Source organism: Megascapheus bottae, chromosome 24 (genome assembly GCF_031878675.1).
Source record: "Megascapheus bottae isolate mThoBot1 chromosome 24, mThoBot2.hap1, whole genome shotgun sequence".
In the NCBI taxonomy this organism is placed as follows: domain Eukaryota; kingdom Metazoa; phylum Chordata; class Mammalia; order Rodentia; family Geomyidae; genus Megascapheus; species Megascapheus bottae.
Genome location: NC_143532.1, coordinates 12,360,045 through 12,386,583, shown reverse-complemented (window position 1 = coordinate 12,386,583; position 26,539 = coordinate 12,360,045). Strand labels below are relative to the sequence as shown.

The following is a 26,539-nucleotide window of genomic DNA, read 5'->3' as shown; positions in this document are numbered from 1 at the left end:
TAGATGGCTGGGAGTTTGGCCTAGTGGTACAGTGCTTGCCTAACATGCACAAAGATCCAGGTTCGATTCCTCGGTACCACATACATAGAAAAAAGCCAGAAGTGGTGCTGAGGCTCAAGTGGTAGAGCTTTAGCCTTGAGAAAGTCCAAGGACAGTGCTCAGGCCCTGAACTCAAGCCAGGGGTGGGGGGAGGGGGGAGCCTGGTAGAAAAGTCCATGAGACTTCATCTCCAATTACCTAACAAAAAGATGAACTAGGGGTGTAGTTCAGCTGGCAGGGTGGTATGAGCAGGAAAGCAAAGCAAGAGTAGGAGACGCTGAGCTCAAGCTCTGGCAACTGGGGGCGGGGGAATCTAATATTTAACGACTTATTCTTTGAGAAACATGATTAGTTGTTTTTGTTAATGTTTTTCCTAGTCCTGGGACTTGAACTCAGGGTTTGGGCACTGTCCTTGAGTTTTCTCAAGGCTGGCACTCTACCCTTCAGCTACATAGCACCACTTCTGGCTTTTTTCTGTGTGTGTGGAACCAAGGAATTGAACCAAGGGCTTTGAATGCTAGGCAAGCATTCTATCACTATGCCACACTCTCAGTCCCCATAATTAGTTTTGAGATAGATTATAGGTTTTATTTGGAGAAAAAAAAATGCTTAACACAGAAGATTATGTTCATTTATATTTAGACTGCATTAACTTTTGCACAATTAGATTGGTCACTTCCAGACCATGGTCAGCAGAGATTCTGTATGAGAATTACTTGGAGACCTTTTTTATTGTTTTTGCTTTTGAGATAGTCTCCTTCAAACTTGATATTCTCCCTGCTTCCATCTGCATGTTAGGATCATAACTCTGTACTCTCATGCCAGGCTATATTATTTTTAGTTTGTTTACCCAGTCCTGGGGCTTGAACTTAGGGCCTGGGTGTAATCCCTAATCTTTTGTTAGAGACTAGCACTCTACCACTTGAGCCATACCTCCACTTCTAGCCTCTTCTTAAGTAGTTTATTGGATAAAAGAGTCTCATGGACTTTCCTGCCCAAGCTGGCTTTGAACCACAATTCTTAGATCTCAGCCTCCTGAGTAGCTAAGATTACAGGTGTGAGCCACTGATACCCAGCTTCTTTGTGAGCGCGTGTGTATGGTGGTGGGGGGGGGTACACACACTGGGGAGCCTAGCATAGGACTTGAACTAGGGCCTGAATGTTTTGCTTGAGCTTTTGTACTCAGGAATAGCACTTTACCTGGGCCGGGAGGTTGGCCTAGTGGTTAAAGTGCTTGCCTAGCATGCACGAAGACCCGGGTTCGATTCCTTGGTACCACATACATAGACAAAAGCCAGAAATGGTGCTGAGGCTCAAGTGGTAGAGCTCTAGCCTTGAGAAAGTCCAAGGACAGTGCTCAGGCCCTGAGCTCAAGCCCAGGACTGGAAAAAAAAAAAAAAAAAGAATAGCACTTTACCACTTGATCCACAGCTCTGCTTATGGCTTTTTGGTGGTTAATTAAACATAAGAGTTTCTCTGGTTCATCTGCCCAGGCAGATGATCCTGGCTTTGAACCAGGATCCTCAGATTTTAGCCTCTTGAGGCTTATAGGTATGAACCATTGTCACTAGGGTAGTTATTGATATATTTTTTCTGGAGCTCACTAGATATTCTCATACACTCTAGGTCTAAGAAATCCTGGGTTTGACTCCTTAGTACCATATACATAAACAGAAAAAAGGCTGAAGTGGCACTATGGCTCAAGTGGTTGAGTGCTAGCCTAGAGCAAAAGAAGCTCAGTGACTAAGCCTAGGCCATGAATTCAAGCCTTGGAACTGGCAAGAAAAAAAAAAGTGCTGCTTAGGTAGTATCTGCCCACAAATCTGTAGCAGTTCCTGTTAGAGTATGCGTATTTGCATTATGTATATAATTTTTCCCATTGTGTAATATATTTGCCCATAGATACTCGACCTTTTACATATATGAAGTGATAAAAGATGTAAGGGTACTCCAAAGATAAGACGGTGCTGCTGGGGCTGGGGGGATGAATGGAAAGGGATCTATCTAGTGGTCTCTGACATAGTCACCCTTGGGGAAATATACGAAGAAGTGACACGTTTAGCTTGCTTTGTGCCAGTAAAGTATCATCTAGGCTTCAGAGTGTAGAGAAGGAAAGCATGTGCTAGTACCTAGCAAATAATTGGTATGCGACTCCAGTGTTGAGTTTCAGATAAGCATTTTAATCTATTTTGTGTATAAATGTTGAGTTAGTGAAATAAATTGGCTGTTCTTAATGAAGGGCTAGAACTTGCCCTCTGATACCAGATCACAGCAGTAAATTTGAGAATGACTTAACATAACTTCATTTGATTATATTGGGTGTCTTCTATAGAAATTTTGATTCGTATATAAACTAGTTTTCTCATTTGGAATTCCTTCTGCTACAATGCTTCTGTCTAGTAGTTTGCCTAATAAGGTCTATTTCATCCTTCAAGATTCAGTTTTAGCAGTACTCTCCTTTTAGCCCTTCTTTTATCCAGATAACTTGCTTTCTGTAACAGGGTGATGAGAAGTATGTTAACCCCCATTAAAAGTCAAACTAGATAGCTGCTATTTGTTTTGACGGTCTTTCTCGGCCAGATGAGCTCTGTGAGAATTGAGCCCTGTGGGGATTTCAAAGCTTATCTGGTAGTGAACAGTGCCATAGTAGTCTACTGTACCAGTTGGAGGCTGCCTCTGTTGCCTGTATTCTTTATCTGCTCTATTTGCTGGTATACAGCAACCATATTCCTAATTTATATTAACTGCAAATGAGCTGTTAAGATTTTTTTTCCCTCTGCCAGTGGCTCATGCCAGTAATTCTAGCTACTCAGGAGGCTGAGTAACTCAGAGCAGGGGAGTAACTCAGCAACAGGAGGGAAAGAAAGGCATTACTGGGAACGTTACTGGGAAGTTGTTTAAGTGGTAGAGCACCTGCCTAAGAAGTACATGGCCTTGAGTTCAAATCTCAGTTGTTAAAAAAAAAATGTACTGACTGGTGAATATGAGATCTGAGGTGGTGAACATGAGATCTGAGGATCACAGTTCAAAGCCAGGCACTATAGTAAGTGAGACTCTTATCTCCAGTTAATCACTAGAAACGGAAAGTAGGGCTGTGGCTCAAGGGTGATAGCCTTGAGCTGAAGAGCTCAGGGACAGTGCCCAGGCCCAGAGTTCAAGTCCCATGACCAATCAACTTGGGCACCGGTGGCTCAAGTCTATGATCCTAGTTACACAGGAGGCTGAGTTATGAGGATCACAGTTCAAAGCCAGCCCCTGCATGAAAGTCCATGAGACTCATCTCCAGAAATGGTGCTGTGGCTCAAAGTGTACTAGCCTTGAGCTGAAGAGTGCCTTGGCCCGGAATTCATGCTCAACAGCTGATCCAAAGAAAAAAAAGGAGGGAATGAAGGAAGTGAATTTTATCAGATATATTGGTAGAAATATCACAATGAAAGTCTTTTGTATAATTAATATATGCTAATAAAAATAAGGAAAATAATCTATACCCAGATTTATATACTTTTTGTTATTTTTTTGTAGCAAAACTCTTGCCTCCTTATCTAGTACTTCACTGTCAACATAAGTATATTACCAAGTATTTGTTTTTTACAGAGCTCTTTGTAGAATCAGAGCTCTTTAAATAGAAGTGGCTATAAGAATAGAATACTTTTAGGGGCCGGGAGTTTGGCCTAGTGGTTAAAGTGCTTGCCTAGCATGCATGAAGACCCAGGTTCGATTTCTCGGTACCACATACATAGAAAAAAGCTGGAAGTGGTGCTGAGGCTCAAGTGGTAGAGCTCAAGCCTTGAGAAAGTCCAAGGACAGTGCTCAGGCTCTGAGCTCAAGCCCAGGACTGGCAAAAAAAAAAAAAAAGAAAGAAAGAAAGAATAGAATACTTGGGTTTTGCCAGGCATGGTGGCTCATGCCCATAATCCTTACTACCTCAGGAGGCTAAGATCTGAGGATCAAGGTTCAAAGCCAGTCTAAGCACTAAAGTCCCTGAGACTTACCTACAATTAACCACTAGAAAACTGGAAGTGGTGCTGTGGTTCAAGGGATAGGTTGGTAGCCTTGAACTAAAGAGCTCTGGAACAGTGCCAAGGCCCAGAGTTCAAGTCCTACAACCGACACAAGAAAGGGAGGGAGGAAGGAAAGGAAGGAAGGAAGGATAGATGGATAGAGTTTTTGGTTTTTTTCCACAGGGCTTCAACTCAGGTCCTGGGTACTGTCCCTGAGCTCTTTTGCTCAAGGCTAGTGCTCTGTCACTTTGGGCCACAGCACCACTAGTGGTTTTCTGGTGGTTAATTGGAGATAGGATTCTCACAGACTTTCTTGCCTGGGCTGGCTTTGAACTGTGATGATCAGATTTCAACTCCTAAGGAGCAAGGAATACAGGAGTAAGCTATCCAAAGGCTGGCTTAGTTTGTGTTGTTTGTTTATTTGTTTTTTTTTTTAATACAAAATGAGCTTTAAAAAATTTTTTTACAGCAGTTGTTAAACAGTATTGTTGTTTTAACTGTAGTCTTTATTTATTTATTTATTTATTTTCTGTCCTGGGACTTGAACTCTGGGCCTGGGCACTGTCCCTGAGCTCTTCAGCGTAAGGCTACCACCCTACCCTTTGAGCCACACCACTTCTGGTATTCTGGTGATTAATTGTAGATAAGAGTCTCAAAGACTTTAGTGTATTGCTCAGGCTGACTTTGAGCCATGATTTTCAGATCTTAGCCTCCTGAGTAGCTAAGATTACAGACTCGAGCCACCACACCCAGCTTGTAACTTTTTAATATTACTAAATGGAAAGCATGATTGTTAACAGTGTAGATGAGAATGTGGTGTAGGAGCTGGGAATGTGGTTTAGTGGTAGAGTGCTTGCCTAGCATGAATGAAGCCCTGCTTCGATTGCTCAGTATCACTTAAACAAAAAAGCTGGAAGTGGTACTATGACTCAAGTGGTAAAGTGCTAGCCTTGAGAACAAAAGAAGCTCAGGAACAGTACCCAGGGCCTGAGTTCAAGCTCCAGGATTGGTTCCCCTTCCAAAAAAAAAAAAAAGTGGTGTACACCTATGTTACACATCTATAATCTCAGCATTTGGGATCAGTTAGGAAGATTGTGAATTCAAGGCCAGGCTGGGCTACATATCATTTTCCAGATTAACCTGAGCTACACAGTTGAGACCGTGTCCCAAAATAAAACACTGAATCATAGTTTGTCATGGAGGTACAGGCCTGTAATCGCAGCAACTCTGAATATTGAGATGAGTGAGGGTTACAGGTTCAAGGCCACCAGTGACATTCTGTCTCAAAAATTTAAAAAAAGCCAGGCACCAGTGGCTCATGCCTGTAATCTTAGCTCCTCAAGAGGCTGAGATCTTAGGATCATGATTCACAGCCAGCCTGGGCGTGAAAGTTCTTGAGACTTATTTCCAGTTAACCACCAAAAAGATGAGAGCCATAGCTCAAATGGTTGAACACTAGCATTGAGCACAAAAGCCCCAGGAGTGGCACAAAATAAGTAAATGAGGCTTTTATTTTATTTTATTTTTCCAGTTCTGGGCTTGAGCATAGGGCCTGAGCACTGTCCTTGGACTTTCTCAAGGCTAGTGCTCTACCACTTGAGCCTCAGCACCACTTCCGGCTTTTTTTCTATATGTGGTACTGAGGAATCAAACCCGGGTCTTCATGCATGCTAGGCAAGCACTTTAACCACTAGGCCAAACTCCCGGCCCCGAGGTTTTTATTTTTATTTTATTATTATTATTTTTTGCCAGTCCTAGGACTTGAATTTAGGGCCTGGGAACTATCCTTGAGCTTTCTCAAGGCTAGTGTTCTACCACTTGAGCCATAGCACCACTTCTGGCAGAAGTATGTGGTACCAAGGACTCAAATCCAGGGCTTTGTGCATGCTAGGCAAGCACTCTACCATTAAGCCACATTCCTGGCCCTTATATTAATATATGTCTTTTGGGGGGTAGGGAGGTCATGGAGCTTGAACTCTGGGCCTGGGCGCTGTCTCTGAGTTCTTCAGCTCAAGGCCACCACCTTACCCCTTGAGCCACAGTGCCGCTTCCATTTTAATTGGAGATCGGAATCTCAAGTCCATTAGTGCCCAGGCCAGCTTTGAACTGTGATTCTCAGATCTCAGCCTCCTAAGTAGCTAGGATTACAAGTTTGAGCCACCACACCCAGCCTAAATGATTATTAAAAAAAAAAAAATACTAGACTAGATTCATTCTTCCTAAGTAACTAGGGTAATAGGCATGAGCCATAGATGCCTGGCAACATTTATGTAATTTTAAAGATAGGAGGCAGGGTTGAGATATAGCTTAAGTGGTATACCACCTGCCTAGCAATTGAGAGGTCCTGAGTTCACTCTGCAGTCCTACCACCAAAAAAAAAAAAATCTAGGAAAGGAAGAAAGCACAGTTTAGACATGTTTTAAATGACCTTCATTTTAGAGTTTAAGAGTGACTGTGCAAGGAAGTGGCATGGAAACTTGGAGCTGCAGTTTCTTGCAAAGGTGATATAAACAGTCTTCTGATCTCCAGAAAATAAATTGGAGTTTTCTTGTTTGTTTTCAGCAAACAAGTGTCCCTTATACAATAACCAGTGTTTCTAAATGACTAAACTCTGCAGTAATGTTATTTTGGGAGTTTTCGTTTGACATTAGTCTGCCAGATTGTTATGTAGCCAGACAATGATATGTGATATATTGTTAAATTTTGGTGCACTTGCAGTTAGCACCTATTTCACGTGAAAGGTGGTTCTGTTTTTTCAATTATTTTTATTTTATTGTCAGTCGTGGGACTTGAACTCTGGGCCTGGGCACTGTCTTGAGCTCTTCAGCTTAAGGCTAGTGCTCTACCAGTTTGAACTACAGTAGTAGTTAATTGGAGATAAGAGTCTCTCAGTCTTTCATGACTGGGCTGGCTTTGAACATTGGTTCTCAGTTGATTCTCAGATGTCAGCCTCCCGAGTAGCTAGGATTACAAGTATGAGCCATCAATGTGGGGCCAGGTTGTTTTGTTTTTAATATAATCTATAATTGTATTAGGACTTCTAGGTTTGAAAAATGACATCTCCAAGCCAACTGATACATGCCAGTATAATATCACTACTCAAGAGCCTGAAGCTGGAGAATTGAAAGTTCAAGGCTAGCTTGAACTTCATAGCAAAACAAGTGAAGTAGTCGGGCTGGTGGCTCATGCTTGTAATCCTAGCTATTCTGGAGGCTGAGATCTGAAAGGATCAGAATTCAAGGCCAGCCTAGTCTCCTTGAGACTCTTATCTCCAATTAACTACCTGAACATGGGAAGTGGCACTGTGGCTCAAGTGGTAGAGTGCTAGCCTTAAACTGAAGAGCTCAGGGACAATACCTAGGCCCAGAGTTCAAACCCCCTGACTCTGTTTCCCTTCTCCCCCCCAAAAAAAAGCAACCTTGAGCTCAATCTGCTCTAGAAAAGATTGAAAAAGACTGATTTAGGAGTTCAGCTGGGAGGGGACAAGACAAGGAGTGTGACACTGGTATAGAGATGTCCATTGGGGAGTATTCAGAGGTGAAATTAAATAGGTAAAAGGTATAGGAACAAGCTGTACTAAGCTCTGGGAGCTAAGCCAAAGAGTTCGACTTGATTCAGTAAGCACCAGCCATCATGAGTTGTTTATTTGTGACATGTTCCCTATGTAGCCCAGACTGGCTTCAAATTCCCAATCTTCCTACCTCAGTCTCCCAAGTATAATAATTATAGGCCTGCTGCCGCATTCAGCCCTGCTATTAAAAAACATTAAGTGGGAGAGAATTTGAGTCCCTGCATTTCCTTGACTTGCCCCAACCTTTTTTTTTGTGAGTTATGCGGCTTGAACTCAGCCTGGGCACTGGCTGTCCCTGAGTAGGCTACCACCCTACCCTTGAGCCAAGTTCCACTTCCCATTTTCTAGTGGTTAGTTGGTGATAAAGAGTCTCAGGTCCTTTTTTGTCAAGGCTGGCTTTGAACCTTGATCCTCAGATCTCAGCCTCCTGAATAGCTAGGATTACAGGCATGAGCCACCACCCTGGCTTGTCCCAAACTCTTAATTCAAGGATTGGAGAGGTCTTTCTACCCCACCCTGATTAGCTGGGTTAATAGGTATCTTGTCTGACTTAATGTTTTATTGTTTTTGTTGTTGTTTTACCAGTCCTGGGGAGTGAACTCAGTGAGCACTGCCTTGGGCTTTCCTCAAGGCTAGAGCTCTACCACTTGAGCCACAGCACCACTTCTGGCTTTTTCTCTGTATGTGGTACCGAGGAAATCAAACCTGGGACTTCCATGCCTGCTAGGCAAGCACTCTACCACTAAGCTAAACTCCCAGCCCCTTGTTTTGTTTTGTTTTGTTGCCATTCCTGGGGCCTGAACTCAAGGCAAGGGCGCTGTCCTTGAGCTTTCTCAAGGCTAGCACCCTACCACTTGAGCCACAGCCACAACACTATTTCCAGCTATGTGGTACTGAGGAATTGAACCCAGGGCTTCACTCTGCCACTAGACCACACTCCCGGCCCTGATTTGATGAATTTTTGAGCTCCATTTTAGGACATTTAGTCTGGAATTACTGTACTATGGAGATTAAGAAAGACTAATCTGAAGCCTAGTGCAGTAGCTCATACCTGTAATCCTAGGTACTCAAGAGACTGAGATCTGAGGATCAAGGTTCAAAGCCAGCCCAGACACTAGCCTTGAGACTTATCTCCAGTTATCTCTAGCAAATGGGAAATGGGGCTGTGGCTCTAGGGTAGGGCAGTGGCCTCGAGCTGAAGAGCTCAGGGTCAGTGCCCAGATCCAGAGTTAAAGCCCATGACCGACTTTCCCCTCCCTCCCCCCCCCCCCCAAAAAAAAAGGCTAGTCTGAGAGCAGTTTGGATTTTCGTTGTCATTGCTTTGTTTTTGCTTGCCTTGGTAGGGACCATACCCAGATGTTGGGCCTTGACTATACCTCCTCAGCCTTGTTTTGTTTTGTCTTTTTTGCCTTATGCTATGAATTCACTTAAAATTGAATAGCATCTTAAAGTGATAGGCTTATTTCCCTCATGTTGATACATCATATCTCCCCCATTCTGCTCTCTCCTTTAGTTGGTGGATTCATTGTTTCTCCTGACTTTGGTTAGTCATAAAGTTCTGTCAAGTAGTTGTTGCCTTCTTCCTAGAGAAATCCAGGAGTTTAGTAGAGAAATCCTGTCTTTGTTGGTAACTCTAGTCAGATACTCAGGGCCTTGAAATTGCTAATCTCAAAACTGAGAACCCCTCAGCCTCTAGAGAAACTATTATTGTAAGAAAACTTTTATCTAAGTCTGCAGACTCCTATCCCCGATTTTTTTAGTGCCTGGGCTGGCTTTGAAACAGGATCCTCAGATGTCAGCCTCCTGAGTAGCTAGGATTACAGATGTGAGCCATTGGCACCTGGCTGCTTTTTTGCTTTTTGTGCGGCAGATGGAACCCATTGCCTCACACATGCTAAGTAATGCCTCTCAGCCTCGACATTTGTAATTTGAATTGAATCTTTTTTTGCCCAGAGTTTTCTTTGATGTTAATCTTGTTCTTAGAAATTTTATATATGTTGGGGCCAGGAGTTTGGCCTAATGGTAGAGTGCTTGCCTAGCATGCACAAAGACCCAGGTGCGATTTTTCAGTACCACATAGAAAAAGCCAAAAGTGGTGCTGTGGCTCAAGTGGTAGAGCACTAGCCTTGAGGAAAGCCCAAAGACAGTGCTCAGGCCCTGAGTTCACTCCCCAGGACTGGCAAAAAAAAAGAAAAGAAAAAAATTTTTACATATGTCTATGTAATAAAAGTATAAATGGGGGCTAGGAGTTTAGCATGCATGAAGACCCAGGTTTGATTCCTTGGTACCACCTACATAGAAAAAAGCTGGAAGTGGTGACTGAGGCTGAAGTGGTAATGCTCTAGCCTTGAGAAAGTCCAAGGACAGTGCTCAGGCCCTGAGTTCAAGCCCCAGGACTGGCCAAACGAAAGTACTAATGTGTTGTCATAAATATTAGAAATACTATTTTAGGGGTGAAACTGGGGTTTTGAATTCAGGGTCTTGTGCATGTCCAGCAAATGCTCTACCCCTTGAGCCATTCCCTAGTCTTTTATGCTTTAGTTACTTTTTAATAGCATCTCAAATTTATGCCCAGGTTGCCTAGACTGTGACCCTCCTAATCAAACTTCATTATAGTAGGGATGACATAGTTTGCCATGTCCTACTCCCTTTTCTTAAAAGAGTTTCTCCTGGTTTCAGAATTCTGTTTTCATATATGATAAACTATTTTGAGCATCATATTCATCCTCATTTCCCCTTTTTTGTTCCCCTCCACTATTGGTACTCTGAAATAAAGTTTTTCCAAATAATATTGAACCCACATATCATTCACTATAAGCCAAGGGCATGATACCAAAACAAAACTCAGTGAAAGCAGTTCTGTTGGTCCTACAAGCAAGTGGCCCTTATATACCACAGCTTAGGGTATACTTAGGATTCAATTCTGATTTCTACAAAGATGTCTAGTAAGATTAGGATAGAGGAATCTCCTTTGTATTGACCAAGTAAGGTCTGTTGCTGGCCTGAGAGTAGTAATTCAGTACAATAGAATATAGGAGTCCACAAACTAAACTGGTAGTACAGTATTGTATCTACATGTGCTACACTGTGAAATCAGGTTAAGGGGGGGATTTAAATTGGGAGGTATTTGAACCATATAGAACTGGCAGAGAAACTGAGGAAAGAAAAGTAGGGGAGGGCTGATCCAGCAGAATCCCTAAGGATAGAAATCAAAGCTAGTGGCTTAGGAACTTGATAGTTGTCAGGAGTATCTTGTGTTGAAGGATAGGTCCCTGTCAAATGAGGCAGAGAAGTACTCAAGTATAAGTTTTCCTTAAAGCCACTCTCAATCACTTGTCTAGATTCCCCTGCTTCATCTGAAAGAACCTCCCTCCACCCCCATCCTGAGGCTTGAACCTAGGGCCGGAGCACTGGCCTTGTCTTTCTCGTGGTTCTACCACTTGAGCCACAGCGTCACTTCCAGCCTTTTCTGTGTATGTGGTAGCAAAGAATCGAACCCAGGGCTTTGTCCATGCTAGGTAAGCATTCTACCACTAGGCCACGTTCCCAGCCTGAAAGAACCTCCTTTTAAACCTGTCCTTTATCCATAGTTACTGGAATGACATTTTTTTTTCTTAAGCTCCAGTTTTCCACCAGTATGATAGAGAATATAATAGATCTGGCCTTAAGAGTATCATTTTAGCCAGCAGTTCGTACCTGTACTCTTAGCTACAAAGAAGGCTGAACTTTGAAAATGTCCTGGGCAGAAAAGCTGGTGAGACTCCATCTCCAAAATAACTATTAAAAAGCAAGGCTGGCTGGGTATTGTGGCTCATGTCTGTAATCCTAGCTACTCAGGAAGCTGAGATCTGAGGATCAAGGTTCAAAGTCAGCCCAGGCGCTATAGTCCCTGAGACTCTTATCTCCAATTAACCACTAGAAAACTGGAAGTGACTCTGTGGCTCTAAGAGTAGTATGGTATCCTTGAGCTGAAGAGCTCAGGGATAATGCCCAGGCCCAGAATTCAACCCCAGGACCAGCAAAAAAAAAAAAAAAAAAGTGATCAATGTATTTCAAAATTCTCATTTCTTAGCCAGGCATGATGGCTCACGTCTATAATCCTAGCTACTCAAGAGGCTGAGATCTGAGGATAGAGGTTCAAAGTCAGCCTGGGCCCTAAAGACTGTGAGACTCTTACCTCCAGTTAACCACCAGAAAAGCAGAACTAGTGCTATTGCTCAAAGGGTAGGGTGGTAGCTTGAGCTAAAAAGCTCAAGGAAAGTGCCCAGGCCCAGAATTCAAGTCCCACAACTGGCACAAAGCAAGGCTGGGGGACTGGAGTGTGGCCTAATGGTAGAGTGCTCACCTAGCATGCACAAAGCCCTGGGTTCTATTCTTGAGCACACATACACAAGCCAGAAGTGGTGCTGTGGCTCAAGTGATAGGCCACTGACCTTGAGAAAGCCACAGGGAAGTGCTCAGACCAAAAACAAAACAAAAACCTGCAAGGCTGGAGGTGATGTGACTCAAGTGGTAGAGCACTAGCCAAACAAGCAAATTGAGTGAGCACAAGGTCTTGATTTCAAACTCAGTGCACTGTGCATGTGCACACGCATACACCATACCATCGCAGCTGGATGGATTAGAGAGTAGAGTCCAGGTTTCTTTATTTGCTAGGGAACATGACAGACAACCATCCATATGGAGAGATTTCTTTAAGGCAGTGAAACTAGGATTGCAGATGTGATAAGGAAAAGCCTTTGTGGTAGAGAAAATTGGAATGAAAAAACTAGTGCAACATTCATGTTCATCGACACACAACTTTCAATAGGAAAGTTGTGGAAACACCCCAGATATCCTACAACGGATTAATGGATCAAGAAAATGTGGTATATAGATACAATGGAAATTTACTCATCCAGGGCTCTGTGTATATATACACAAACTGACTAAAGAATGGTATAGTTTTAGGGGGAGGAATCCAAAAATGTTACTCCTGAACAACTAATGTAACTATCAAAGTGAATACCAGGAAATGGAAACATTTTGGGAGGAGGCAAAAGAGTGGTCATATGAATTGGATAAAAAGGTGAGCAAATGTAGTCATTATAGCCATTGTACATTATAAACTACCTAACCTGAGGTATAGGGATGGTAATGAGGGAGAACAAAAAGATGTGACATTAAGCAAGACACATTGTACTAAATAAATAGAAACATTGTACTCATAGCCTGACTTATGGCATTGTAACCTTTGTACAGCTACCTAGTAATAAAAATAAGTTTAAAAAGAAACCTAAGCCAGGTGTCAGTGGCTTATGCCTTTATCCTAACTTTTCAAGAGGCTGAGATCTGAGGATTGAAGTTCAAAGCTAGCCTAGACAGAAAAGTCCATGAGACTCTTACTTCCAGTTAATTACCCAAAAAGCCAGCAGTGAAGTTGTGGCTCAAGTGGTAGAGCAGAAGTTTTGAACACAAAGCTCAGGGACAGTGCTCAGGTTTTTGAGTTCAAGCCCCAGGACAGGCAAAAAAAAAAAAAAAAAAAAAGAAGATGATGATGAAGAAGAAACAAACAAAAACCCTAGCACAAATACCTACTGAAGGAACAGACCCTTGGTGTGCTTCAAGAGACAGATGGGAAGGCACTCAACAACAAGAGAAAAGACCTGGGACAGGCAGCATCCTAGGGATGAAAGAAATTCAGGATAGAGGAAGATGAGTTTCATTTTTAGAAAATCTGGATAAGGATGGCAGTTTGGCCTTTTGGTAGAGTGTTTATGTAGTATGCATGAAGAACCAGGTTGGATTCTTTGGTACTGCATATATAGAAAAAGTCAGAAATGGCGTTGTGGCTCTAGTGGTAGAGCTCTAACCTTGAGAAAGCCCAAGGACAGCACTCAGGTCAGGCCTGGGTTAAAGCCCAAGGCCTGGCCAAAAAAAAACCCAAAACAACTGGATAAAGAAAAGGGCCTTTGGGTTGGTTAGGGTGATCATTATGAATGATGCCTGTAGGCCAGGCTAAGAAGGAAGTGGGGTCTTTTTTCATTATGAGGCTTGAATTCAGAATCTAAGCACTGAGTGTTTTTGCTCAAAGCTAGCTAGTGCTCTACCACTTTGAGCCACCCTTACACTTTTGGTTTTCTGGCTCCACTTTTGATTTTGTGGTGCTTAATTGGAGATAGGAGACTCAGACCTTCATCCCCAGACTGACTTTAAACCCAGACCCCTCAGATCTCAATCTCTTGAGTAGCTACGATTAGAAGTCTGAGTTACCAGCTCTTGGCTTTGTGCAGGATCTTTTTTTTTTTTTTTTTAATGTGGGAGGGGGCGGGGGTCATGTAGCTTAAACTCAGCCTGGGCACTATCCCTGAGCTCTTCAGCTCAAGGCTACTACTGCCCTACTCTTGAGCCAAGCCCCACTTCCCCTTTTTTTCTGGAGATTAATTGGAGATAAGAGCCTCATGTCCTTTTGTGCCTGGGCTGGTTTTTTGAACCTTGATCCTCAGATCTCAGTCTCCAGAGAGGCACCACACCTGGCAGGATCTTTTTTTTTTTTTTTTTTTTTCCTCCTGTTTTTGGTCTTGTGGGACTTGATCTCTGGGCCTGGGCGTTGTCCTTGAGCTCTTCAGCTCAAAGCTACCACCCAACCCCTTGAGCCACAACACTACTTCTGGTTTTCTGGTGATTAATTGGAGATTACGAGTCTCACTGACTTTTTAGTGCCTGGCTGGCTTTGAACTGAAATCCTCAGATCTTAGCCTCCTGAGTAGCTAGGATTACAGTCGTGAGCCACCACACCCCAGGCGCTGAGCTGGATCTTTCTTAAGAGAGCCAAACTAGGGCTGGGATATAGCTCAGGGGCAAAATGTTTGCCTAGCAAATGCCACATCCTGAGTTTGATCTCCAGTGTCAAAAAAGAAAATACCCACCCCCCAATGTGTGTGTGCATGATGTGTGTGTGTGTGAAGTTTTGTTTGTTTTGTGGGTCATGGGGCTTGAACTCAGCCTGCACGCTGTCCCTGAATTCTTCAGCTCAAGGATACTGCCCTACCTTTGAGCCAAGCCCCTCCTGTTTTCTAGAGGTTAACTGGAAATTAACCTCTCGGGTCCTTTTGTACCTGTGCTGGCTTTGAACCTTGATCCTCAGATCTCAGCCTTCTGAGTAGCTAGAATTACTAGTGTGAGCTACTGGCCCGCCTTTTCTTTTGGATGGACTAGAGATGTAGCAAGCACAGTAAAGCAAGCAGAAGGCCCTGAGTTCAATGTCCAGCATTGTCTGTTAGCTTTTTCTGAAGAATGCTGTCACTCTAGCATTTGTACTCCTGCTTCTACTTCTGGACAAAAGAGGTAAGATTAGCTTGTAACCACGATCCTCAGATCTCAGCCTCTGGAATAGTTTCTGCTTGGTAAATGAACTTGTGTGTTTAGTAAATGATTATCTTTAGATACAGGAATTATGAATGTTATTTAAATCTTTCATATGCTGCCTTTTTCAGATGTCTGTGAATAATACTGATAGTTTTAAGGAGACAAGTTTTGTCCCTGAAGTAAAAAGTAAACTCATTATAGTGATAGCAGTCCAAATAAAAGAGATTTAATTTAACAAAACCTAGAAGGTAAGGCTGAAACAGGTGAGAATGCCTGGTGAAGGAAGTGATGACTTGAAAACAAGAATCTTAGAGGAACTGAGGAGATGGATAGATTAGAGTTGTTTGCAAGAGTAAAGTAGCTGGGAGTGAAATCCCCTGGGAGTCTGGAGAAAGGGCCTGTTCTAACCTATTGGGTTAGTTATTGATTCAGAAAAGAGACTCAATTCCTCCTGGGGAAAGCTAGGTTAAGGAATCCACTGTTGAGGTGAGATTTCTTTTCTTTTTTGGTGAGTCATGGGGCTTGAACTCTGGATCTGGGCGCTGTCCCTGAGCTCTTCAGGTCAAGGCTACTGCCCTACCCCTTGAGCCTTAACACTACTTCCAGTTTTCTGATGGTTAATCAGAGATAAGAGTCTCCTGGACTTCAGTGCCTGGGCTGGCATTGAACCTCCATCCTCAGGTCTCAGCCTCTCAGCCTCCTGCGTAGCTAGGATTACAGGCGTGAGCCACCACAAGTCCAGCCTATGTAGTTCTTTTCACAGTGACAGAATACTGTCAGCCCAAATCCTTGACAGATTATTATTATTACTGAAGGTATTTAATCTAGGATTATGTAATGATTCTCTCTTTAGGGCCACTATGAGCTTTTATACCAAGTAAACTCCCTTCTCTACTCCCTCCCTTTTTTTCTGAGAATTAAACCCAGGGCTTTACTCTTGGTGGCAAACAGTCTACGACTTAAGCTGTACCCTTCACCCTTTTGTTTTCATTTGTTTTTGAAATAGGTCTCAACTGCCTGAGCTGACTAAAAAAACCCTTTTCCAATAATGTTATCTTAGGAGACTCCTCCCCCACCTCACTGTGTTCCCTAACTTTGGGCATGTGAATTAACAGTCTTTTTGGAAGGTCTTCATGGCCTTGAAAACCTCTCTCTTTAAAAATAGAGGCACACAGTCAGGCTCTGGTGGCTCATGCCTGTAATCCTAGCTTCTCAGGAGGCTGAGATCTGAAGAACACGGAAAACCGGAAGAGGCGCGATGGCTTAAGGTGGGTGCTAGCCTTGAGCTGAAGAGCTCAGGGACAGTGCGCAGGCCAAGTTCAAGCCCCCTGGTGGTTCACAGGTTTCCATTGCTGCTGGTTCTCATATCTGTTAAAATACAGTGGTTAAATCATTTGTTCATGAGAACTTACAATGTGACTAACTTGAATTGAGATGTGTTATAAATGTAAAATAATTTAGAAACGTGGCATAAAAATAACATAAAACATCTCAATTTTATATCTATTATAAGTTGAGTATACCTCAAGATGATGATATTTTGGACATATCAAGTTAGTAAAATAGGTGTAAAATTTTCCTTTTACATTTAAAAATATTTATTCATTTATTTTGCCAGTTCTGGGGCTTGAACTCAGGACCTGAACATTGTCCTTAGGCTTTCTCAAGGCTAGAGCTCTACCACTTGAGCCACAGCACCACTTCTGGCTTTTTCTATGTATATGTTACTGAGGAAGCAAACCTGGATCTTTGTGCATGCTAGGCAAGCACTCTACCACTAGGCCAGATTCCTGGCCCCACAACCTAAAATTTATCGCATAAATTAGCAGATTATTTTGTTTTCACATAATTAAGGGCAGGAAAAGACCCAAGCAGATTAAACACAGCTAATTGTAACATAGGACTGACTTGAGGGTTTCTCTCCATTAGCAGAATTTATGTAATCTGTTTGTAGAAATTAAGAGGTTTTGTTTTTGAAATTTCTTTTAGGACAGGCTTTACTACACAAGAACAGTTTGAAAATGATGTTTAGTACTTTGATTGTGGTTGATGAGATTATGAGTATATGTATATATCTGAGCTCATCAAAATATACATAAATAAGCCAGGCACTGATGGTTCATGCCTATAATCCTAGCTACTCAGGAGGCTGAGATCTGAGGATCCCAGTTACAGGGCAGCTCAGGACGGTCCAAGAGGTTTTTTTTTACCATTTAACCGACAAAAGGAGTGCCAACTTTTAGGGAAATAGCTAGTGTTTGAGTCCTGGGGCTCTGCCCCTGAATTTCTCTATGCTCTAGGCTTGCGTTTTAACACTTGAGCCACAGCACCTCTTGTGGCGCTTTTTTTTTTTTTTTTTTCCAGTCCTGGGCCTTGAACTCAGGGCCTGAGCACTGTCCTTTGGCTTTTTCAAGGCTAGATCTACCTCTTGAGTCACAGCACCACTTCCGGCTTTTTTCTATGTATGTGGTACCAAGGAATTGAACCCAGGTCTTCGTGTGTGCTAGGCAAGCACTCTACCACTAGGCCAAACTCCCGGCCCCTCTTGTGGCTTTTTCTTTCTGTTTATGTGGTACTGAGGAATGGAGCCCAGGGCTTCATGTGTGGCAGGCAAGCACACTACCATTAAGAAACATTCTTGGCCCAAGTGTTAACTTTTAAATACATAAATTGTAACTTCATAAATGTGAGTATATGTGTGTGCACACATGCACATACCAGTAACTGGGGCTTGTACTCAGAGCCTCAAGCTCTGCTCAGCCTTTCCACCTAATGATGGTGTCTACTGTTTGAGCTATGTCTCCACTTCTGGCTTTTTGTTAGTTAACTAGGGATAAGAGTCACAGATTTATCTAGCTATCCTGGTTTTGAACCTTGATTTTTCAGATCTTATTGTCCTGGGTAGCTGAAATTATAGTACCCAACTTTTATTTTTAAAAAAAACTTCAAAAGCAATATGACAGAGATTGGTTTCTGAGGTAGAATTTAGCTGGGAGACTGGTGGGGAAGCCATTTTCTAGAACCATAAAATAAAACTTTAAAAAGAAAGAAAAGGAAAGCATTGGCAGCTCATGCCTGTAATCCTAGCTACTCAGGAGGCTAAGATCTGAGGACTGCAGTTTGAAGCCAGCTTGGGCAGGAAAGTCTGAAACTCTTATCACCAACAAACTACTTAGAAAAATCTTGAAGTGGAATTGTCTCAAGTAGTAGAGTACTAGCCTTGAAGGTTTAAGGATAGCACCCAGACTCTTGAGTTCAAGCCCCAGCCCCAATTCAGGGGGAAAAAAACCAACAACAACAACAAAAAAAACAGCACCATAAAAGGAAACAGAAATCTAGTTGCGCTTTATAAGTAGATAGATATGAGGAATATATAAGTTGTTTTTGATTTGCTTTTTTTGTGTGCTGGTCTTGGGGCTTGAACCAGGATGATATCAACTTAACTGTTTCACTCAAGGCTGACACTCTACTAACTTGAGCCACAGCTCAATTTCTGGTTTTGTTTGTTTTGTTTTTTGTTTTTATTGATTAAGGAAGTAAGAGTTTTACAGACTTTGTGCCTGGGCTGACAGGAAACCTCAATCCTGGTATCCACTGTATCCAGCTTTTTTTTTTTCTTTTCTTTTCACCAATCCTGGGGCTTGAACTCAGGGCCTGATCATTGTTCTTGGGATCTCAAGGCTAGAGCTCTACCACTTGAGCCACAGGACCACTTCTGGCTTTGTTCTATAGATGTGATATCGAATCCAGGTCTTCATGAATGCTAGGCCAAATTCCCTGCCTCTGGCTTTTTTGGGGGGGTGGGGAGTGGTCTGTTGTGGGGCTTAAACTCTGGGCCTTGGTGTTGTCCCTGAGCTCTTCAACTCAAGGCTACTACCCTACCCCAGGGTCTGAGAGTTCTCTCTGAGCTTTTCAGTTCAAGGTTACCACCCTGCCCCTGAGCCAAACAGGGTCTTTAGTGCCTGGGCTGGCTTTGAACCTGATCTTTAGATCTCAACCTCCTGAGTGGCATTTATTTATTTGTTTGCTTGCTTGCTTGCTTGCTTGCTTGCCAGTCCTGGGCTTGGGCTCAGAGCCTGAGCACTGCCCTTGGGTTTTCTCAAGGCTAGAGCTCTACTACTTGAGTAACAGCACCACTTCTGGCATTTTTTCTATGTATGTGGTACCGAGGAATCAAACCCAGGTCTTCATGCATGCTAGGCAAGCACTCTACCACTAAGGAAAATTCCCGGCCTGTGGCTTTTTTTTTTTTTTTTTTTTTTTTTGCCAGTCCTGGGCTTGAGCTCAGGGCCTGAGCACTGTCCTTGGACTTTCTCAAGGCTAGAGCTCTACCACTTGAGCCTCCGACTTTTTTCTATGTATGTGGTACCGAGGAATCGAACCCGGGTCTTCATGCATGCTAGGCAAGCACTTTAACCACTAGGCCAAACTCCCGGCCCGGCCTGTGGCTTTTATGTTTTATGTTACTAGAAATGCAACCTAGGGCCTCACAATTAGTAGATAAACCCACCTGCACTTGAGGCTTTTAAATGGTAAATTGGAGATAGGAGTCTCAGACTCTTCTGTCCAGATTCACACTGAACCTTAATTCTCAGGTCTCAGCCTCCTGAGAAGATAGGATTGTAGGTATAACCTACTAGCACTGGCTTATTTAACTTTCAATTATATACAGCTTATTTTGAAATATGTTGTTTATATTGTAGAATGACTAAACCAAATTTGTTAATATATCTATAACCTCACAGAATTTGAGGTGAGAGCATATAAAATGTCACAGTGTTTTTTCAAGTATGAGGTATATTCTTACTAGTTGTAGTCTCCATGTTGTTGTTTTTTTTGTTGTTATTATTATTATTATTGGTAGGTTATGGGCTTGAACTCTGGGCCTGAGCTCTTCAGCTCAAAACTATCACTCTACTACTTTGAGCCGCAGTGCCACTTCAGGTTTTTTCCTGAGTAGCTGCTGTTACAGGCATGAGCCACTAGTGCCCGACTTTTATTTATTTTTAAGTGATAACTGGAGCTTGCTTGGCAGGTGCTGTACTTCTCTAGCCACTCCTCCACCCCTTTTTGGTCTGTTCTTTCTTGGGAAGGTGGGTGGATTTGGGTTTGGGTTTGCATTTGGGTTTCAGGTCTGGCTATTTTTTAAATAGGATATTGCTTTTTGCCCAGGTGGACCTGGACTGCCATTCTCCTATTTATGCTTTCTGCTGCAGCAGGCATGACAGGCATGTACCACCATGCTTAGCCTTTTCTGCTGCGATGGAGTCATGAACTTTTTGTCTGGGCTGGCCTTGAACTTCGATGGTCCCAATCTTAGTCTCTCTCCTAGCTGGTATGACAGGTAGGCATCACCATACTCAGCTATTGGTTGAGATGAGGTCTTGTTACTTTTTGCTGGGGCTGCCCTCCAATCATGACCCACCCAATCTCCACATACTGACTAGTTATAATTACAGATAAAAGCAACTAGAAAAAAAAAATAAAACCTGTTATAACTGAAATTGTTGTCCTTTCTAACTCTACCTGGATATGTAAGATATAAACTAGTTGACTCTTTTATATAATCAAACATTCAGAGTTGAACTTCCTATTTGTGTGATATCTTTTTTGCTGATTTTGAAACTGTATCCCAGACTGTCCTGTACTGCACCCTCTTCCTGCCTCAGCCTTCCAACTTCTCAGATTACAGTTGGTAATCCACTGTATTACAGGTACCACACATAATTCTGACAACTCTCTGTGGTAGAAAACTAACCTGTGTATTGTAGGATATTTAGTATCATCTCTATATACTCGATGGCAGTAATGACTTCCTATTTTTAATAACAACCAAAAATGTCTCCAGACCCTGACAAATGTCCCTGAAGGGAGTCAGCCCACATTGAGATCTTTGAGTCCGTAAGTTGTCAGTTCAGTCTTTCCTTCCTTTTTTCCCCCCTTGATTTGCAAAAGAAACTCAGTCCTACAGTGTTTCCCGCAGACTAGATTTGTCTACTATTTCTGCAGCATGCTTTAATATCCTCAATATCATCAATTTGCTATTAATTGGAAATTGGATCTAGAGGCTAAATCAGTTACATGTGTTTTGTTTTGGTGATATTGGGGCTTAAACTAAGGATTTTGTGTTCCATTGACTTGTGCTCTACCACTTGGATCATACCTCCAGCTCTACTTTTTGCTGGTTATTTTGTAGATGAAATCTCTCTCAGACTTTCCTGCAAAAGTCTGACTTGATCTCAGTCTCTTCAGTATTATTACGGTGTGACCAATTGCATGCCCAGCAGTTAGACTTTTTTTCTGTCCTTCATCAGAAAGCACATAATCGTCTTTGAACAACCATTGATTCTTAAGGGGTTTTTTTTGTTGTTGTTTTAAAATGTAAGTTTATGGGTGGGGGAGGGAAAGTTGGAGAAAAATATGGGAAGGGTAACAATGTTCAAGAAGCAATGTACCCACTACCTGGTGAATGTAACCCCTCTGTACATCACCCCAACAATAAAAATTTAATTTAAATAAATAGACCAGTACAATAAAAATTAAGTTTACATTTAATCAAACTTCGTGTTAAATAACTATCTTGTGTTCTCCCTTAATAAAGGAAGGGGAAATGGAAGGTGAGGCGGTCGAAGCCATTGTGGAAGAGTCTGAAACTTTCATTAAAGGAAAGGAAAGAAAGACTTATCAGCGACGCCGGGAAGGTGGCCAGGAAGAAGATGCTTGCCACCTACCCCAGAACCAGACAGATGGGGGTGAGGTGGTACAGGATGTCAATAGCAGTGTACAAATGGTAATGATGGAACAGCTGGATCCTACCCTTCTTCAGATGAAGACTGAAGTAATGGAGGGTACAGTGGCTCCCGAAGCGGAGGCTGCAGTGGACGATACACAAATCATAACCTTGCAAGTTGTAAATATGGAAGAACAGCCCATTAATATAGGAGAGCTTCAGCTTGTTCAAGTACCTGTTCCTGTGACTGTACCTGTTGCTACCACTTCAGTAGAAGAACTTCAGGGGGCTTATGAAAATGAAGTGTCTAAAGAGGGCCTTGCAGAGAGTGAACCCATGATATGTCACACATTACCTTTGCCTGAAGGGTTTCAGGTGGTAAAAGTGGGGGCCAATGGAGAGGTGGAGACATTAGAGCAAGGGGAACTTCCGCCTCAGGAAGATCCAAGTTGGCAGAAAGACCCAGACTATCAGCCACCAGCCAAAAAAACAAAGAAAACCAAAAAGAGCAAATTGCGTTACACAGAGGAGGGCAAAGACGTGGATGTATCTGTCTATGATTTTGAAGAAGAGCAGCAGGAAGGCCTACTGTCAGAAGTAAATGCAGAGAAAGTGGTTGGTAATATGAAGCCTCCAAAGCCAACAAAAATTAAAAAAAAAGGTAAAGTAATACTCTTCAAAGTATTTCAGACTGACTGATGATACAGTTGTTCATATACAAATTACTTTGTTATATTAAATTATTTTTTCAAGTTATTAAGTTCTAAAGAGAAATAAATCTATTAGTGTGGTGAGGTAATTTCAACTTAGTATGTATCACATTACTTTGGGTTTAGTTATAAAAAAGTCCATGAAATATATTTGTAGAAATTAAAGTCTGGGCCAACTTAATACTTTGAAAACCCATAGTGAGTGTTTTCTTTTGCCATATAGGTGTAAAGAAGACATTCCAGTGTGAGCTGTGCAGTTACACATGTCCTCGGCGTTCAAATTTGGATCGTCACATGAAAAGCCACACTGATGAGAGACCACATAAATGCCATCTCTGTGGCAGGGCATTCAGAACGGTCACCCTCCTGAGGAATCACCTTAATACACACACAGGTACTGTATGAAAATGTGGGGGCTATAATATAGCAAAAGATAAAAGTTGGGTTTGGGGGCCAGGAGTTTGGCCTATAGAGTGCTTGCCTAGCATGCACAAAGACCTGAGTTTGATTCTGTGGTACCACATACATAGAAAAATCTGGGAGAGGGGCTGGGAGTTTGGCCTAGTGGTAGAGTGCCTGCCTAGCATGCACGAAGACCCGGGTTCAATTCCTCAGTACCACATACATAGAAAAAGCCAGAAATGGTGTGGTGGCTTAGGGTAGAACACTAACCTTGAGGAAAGCCCAAGGACAGTGCTCAGGCCCTGAGCTCAAGCCCAGGACTGGCCAAAAAAGAAAAAAGAAAAATCTGGGAGAGCTGGTTGCGGTAGCTCACGCCTGTAATCCTAGTTACGCAGGAGGCTGAGATCTGAGGAGGATCAATGCTCAAAGCCATGACACAAAAGGACCTTGAGACTCTTTATCTCCAACTAACCTCTAGAAAGCAGGAACTGGGGCTTGGCTCAAGGTAGGGCAATAGCCTTGAGCTGAAGAGCTCAGGGACAGTGTCCAGGCTGAGTTCAAGCCCCATGACCCACAAAAAAAAAAAAGAAAAAAAGAAAAAGCTGGAAGTGGTACTTTGGCTCAAGTGATAGAGCTTTAGCCTTGAGAAAGCCCAAGGACAGTGCTTAGACCCCGAGTTCAAGATAGGATTCATGCCCCCCCCCCAAAAAAAAGTTTTAATTATCCCTGTTGATTCCAAGGAGAAAATGGAATATTTCTGAGGGTAATCTTAATTTGATTTATCTGTGTATTTATTGTCAGCAGGTGGACTTGGTTACAGGTGAATGTCCAGAAAACTTAGTGGAAGTCAAATACCTGTGGCTCATAAATCTAATCCTAGTTATCTCATGAGGCTGAAGATGGAGTTTAAAACCAGCGCAGGCAGAAAGTCTCTGAGGCATTCAAGTGATAGAATGTCAATCATAAACAAGAAAGCCAACCCCGAGTGTAAGACTTGGAGTTGAAGCCATGGTTTTGGCACCAAAAGAAAATGCTTAGAGACCAAGTGTTTTAGCCTAGTGGTAGAGTGCCGGGTTCGATTCCTCAGTATCACATACATAGAAAAAAGCCAGAAATAGTACTGTGGCTCAAGTGGTAGAGCTCTAGCCTTGAGAAAGCTCAAGGACAGTGCCCAGGCCCTGAGTTCAAGGCCCATGACTGATGTAAAAAAAAAAAGAAGAAAGAAAATGCTTAGAGGAAACTAATCCAAATGATATAAAGGAGATGAACCAGAAAAATGCTATCTGGTTGTTACTTGGAATACTTCTTGGAAACCTGACCATTGTATTGCTGAGGTCTATACAATAATTACCCCCACCCCCCAAAAAAAAGTCCAAAAAGTTCCATATAACATACAACAAATATCAAGCACTATGAGGGAGAACAGAAATTAAAGGAAAAGCATACCTATTCTGATTTTCTGTTTTGGTTTCCTTTCCCCACCCCTGCCTCCACAAAAAGGTAAGTAACTCACAATTGGCGAATATAAGATTTAAAGTATTATTTGGGCAATTTGACTGTTCAGGGGCTAGACGTATAATTCAAATAATAGAGTACTTTCCTAGATTCAATCCCCAGACCTTATCTCAAAAACAAAAGAACTTTAATGGTAGAACACTTACTAGCACATATGAGACCCTGGGCTCAATCCACAACACTCAAACAAGCCAAGTAAGTATAAAACAAAGCCATTTATTTGTCCCAAATGTCATTGTATACTTTAATATGGTGTTCAGATATTCTAATATTATTGGCTTGGTGAACTGGTTTGAAACATTGAAAAAATTGGGCATATGACTAAAAGTAGCTGGCCCTATAGTAGGATTTGTGAACGTGCATGTACCTTAGTGTGGACACTCTCCTGGTCTAGACTTCAACTTGAATTTTTTTTGTTTGTTTTTGTTTTTGTTTTTTTGCCAGTCTTGGGCTTGGGCTCAGGGCCTGAGCACTGTCCCTGGATTTTCTCAAGGCTAGGGCTCTACCACTTGAGCCTCAGCACCACTTCTGGCTTTTTGCTATGTGTGTGGTACTGAGGAATCGAACCCAGGTCTTCGTGCATGCTAGGCAAGCACTCTACCATTAGGTCCAACTCCCGGCCCCTAGACTTCAACTTTGAAAACAAGAAGTTGGATCTGTCTGGTCCCAGAACTGATTCATCTAGTCACTAAGCCTATAAGAGACAAAGGGCTGGAGGTGTGGCTCAAGTAGTACAGCAAGTACAAGATCTTGAATTTAAGTCCTAGTACAGCCTAAAGGAAGGAGTCATACATATACACAGTGTCAGTTTATAGTAGGGAATAATACCTTTTCATTTTCTAGAAGAAATGAAAGATAGCTGAGTGAGCATGGATCTTGGGCAGAGAGACAGTGGTTATATGATACAGCCCAGTGGAAATACCTCCACAGCAGTCTACTTTGTAAACATCATGACGCATATTTCTGCCAGAGGCAAACCTCTTCCCCCTGGGCAGTACCAAAAGTTAAATATTCAGCTTACCTTGTCCTAACAGAAATGAATACTACTCTATTGCCACAATTGTTTTACTTAACTTACTACCATACTGTATACTTGTCACAGAGAGAACTATCCTTCACATCCACCTATACTCTCAGTAGTACTGAAGAAGCAAGTAGAGTGAACAAATGAATGTTCCTTCCTTAGAATTTCTTGGTTATTATTTTCTTTTTTTCATATATTTTTATTGTAATTAATAGAAGGGTTATATTATATTCCCCAGATAGAAGGTGCATTAATTCACATACATTGATACCCTTTCTCATGTCTTGGTAATATATTTTCTATTGATATTTATCTCTCTAGAATTCTTTCCATCCTCTTAGAAAATATTTCTGCAGATGACTGGTCCCATTCATGATTACATAGTTTTACATTGTTACACTTCCTATTTCCTCTTTTTTTTTTTTTTTTTTTTTCTTCTTGCAGTGCTAGGGCTTAAACGAAGTGCTTGGACACTGTCACTAAGTTTTTGTGCTCAAGGCTAGTGCTCCACCAGTTGAGCCCTTGACTCACATCTGCTATTTGGTGGTTAATTGGAGATATAAGAGTCTCACAGACTTTCCTCTCTGAGCTGGCTTTGAATTGCAATCATCAGATCTCAGCCTCCTGAGTAGATAGGATTGTGAGCATGAGACACTAGCACATGGCTTTACTTCCATTCTTTTATTTATTTATTTATTTTGCCATGGAGCTTGAACTCAGCATCTGGGTGCTGTCCCTGACGTCCTCTGCAATATGTGTGTGGTAGTAGTCATACTGTGGTTTGTACTTGGGCCTTTTGTATCCTAGACAAGGAGTCTACCACTTGAGACACAAAAAACTTGAGGGTTTTTTTCCTCAGTCCTGGGCCTTGAACTCAGGGCCTGAGCCCTGTCCTTAGACTTTCTTAAGACTAGTTCTCTACCACTTGAGCCACAGCACCATTTCAGCTTTATCTATGTCTGTGGTACCAAGGAGTCAAACCCAGGTCTTCGTACATGCTAGGCAAACACTCTACTACTAGTCCAAACTCCCAGCCCCAAAATTTGAGTTTTTATCAATTTTTAATCCCTATTGACCAGACACAAAATGAAAAAGGTATTCAAAGGTAGCAGGCTCAAATAGGTAGTTAGCAAAAAAAAAAGTTTGGCTTGTTCTTACATACTGTATTGTAAATTTAGCCAAGCCTTCCCATATCTTACA

The 26,539-nt window shown here is 42.2% G+C and overlaps 1 protein-coding gene across 2 annotated transcripts in view; it reads left to right on the top strand.

Moving 5' to 3' along the window:
• Nucleotides 1-26,539, top strand: part of Ctcf (CCCTC-binding factor) — a 54,152-nt gene that overhangs the window by 10,968 nt on the left and 16,645 nt on the right. Inside the window, exons 3-5 of one of the 2 annotated variants that reach the window (XM_090357443.1) lie at nt 20,131-20,302; nt 21,560-22,349; nt 22,622-22,792. In XM_090357443.1, coding sequence (XP_090213569.1) covers nt 21,569-22,349; nt 22,622-22,792 — 952 coding nt within the window. In that variant the 5' untranslated portion in view covers nt 20,131-20,302; nt 21,560-21,568. The remainder of the gene's footprint in view (nt 1-20,130; nt 20,303-21,559; nt 22,350-22,621; nt 22,793-26,539) is intronic. The other variant, XM_090357442.1, reaches the window with a different exon arrangement.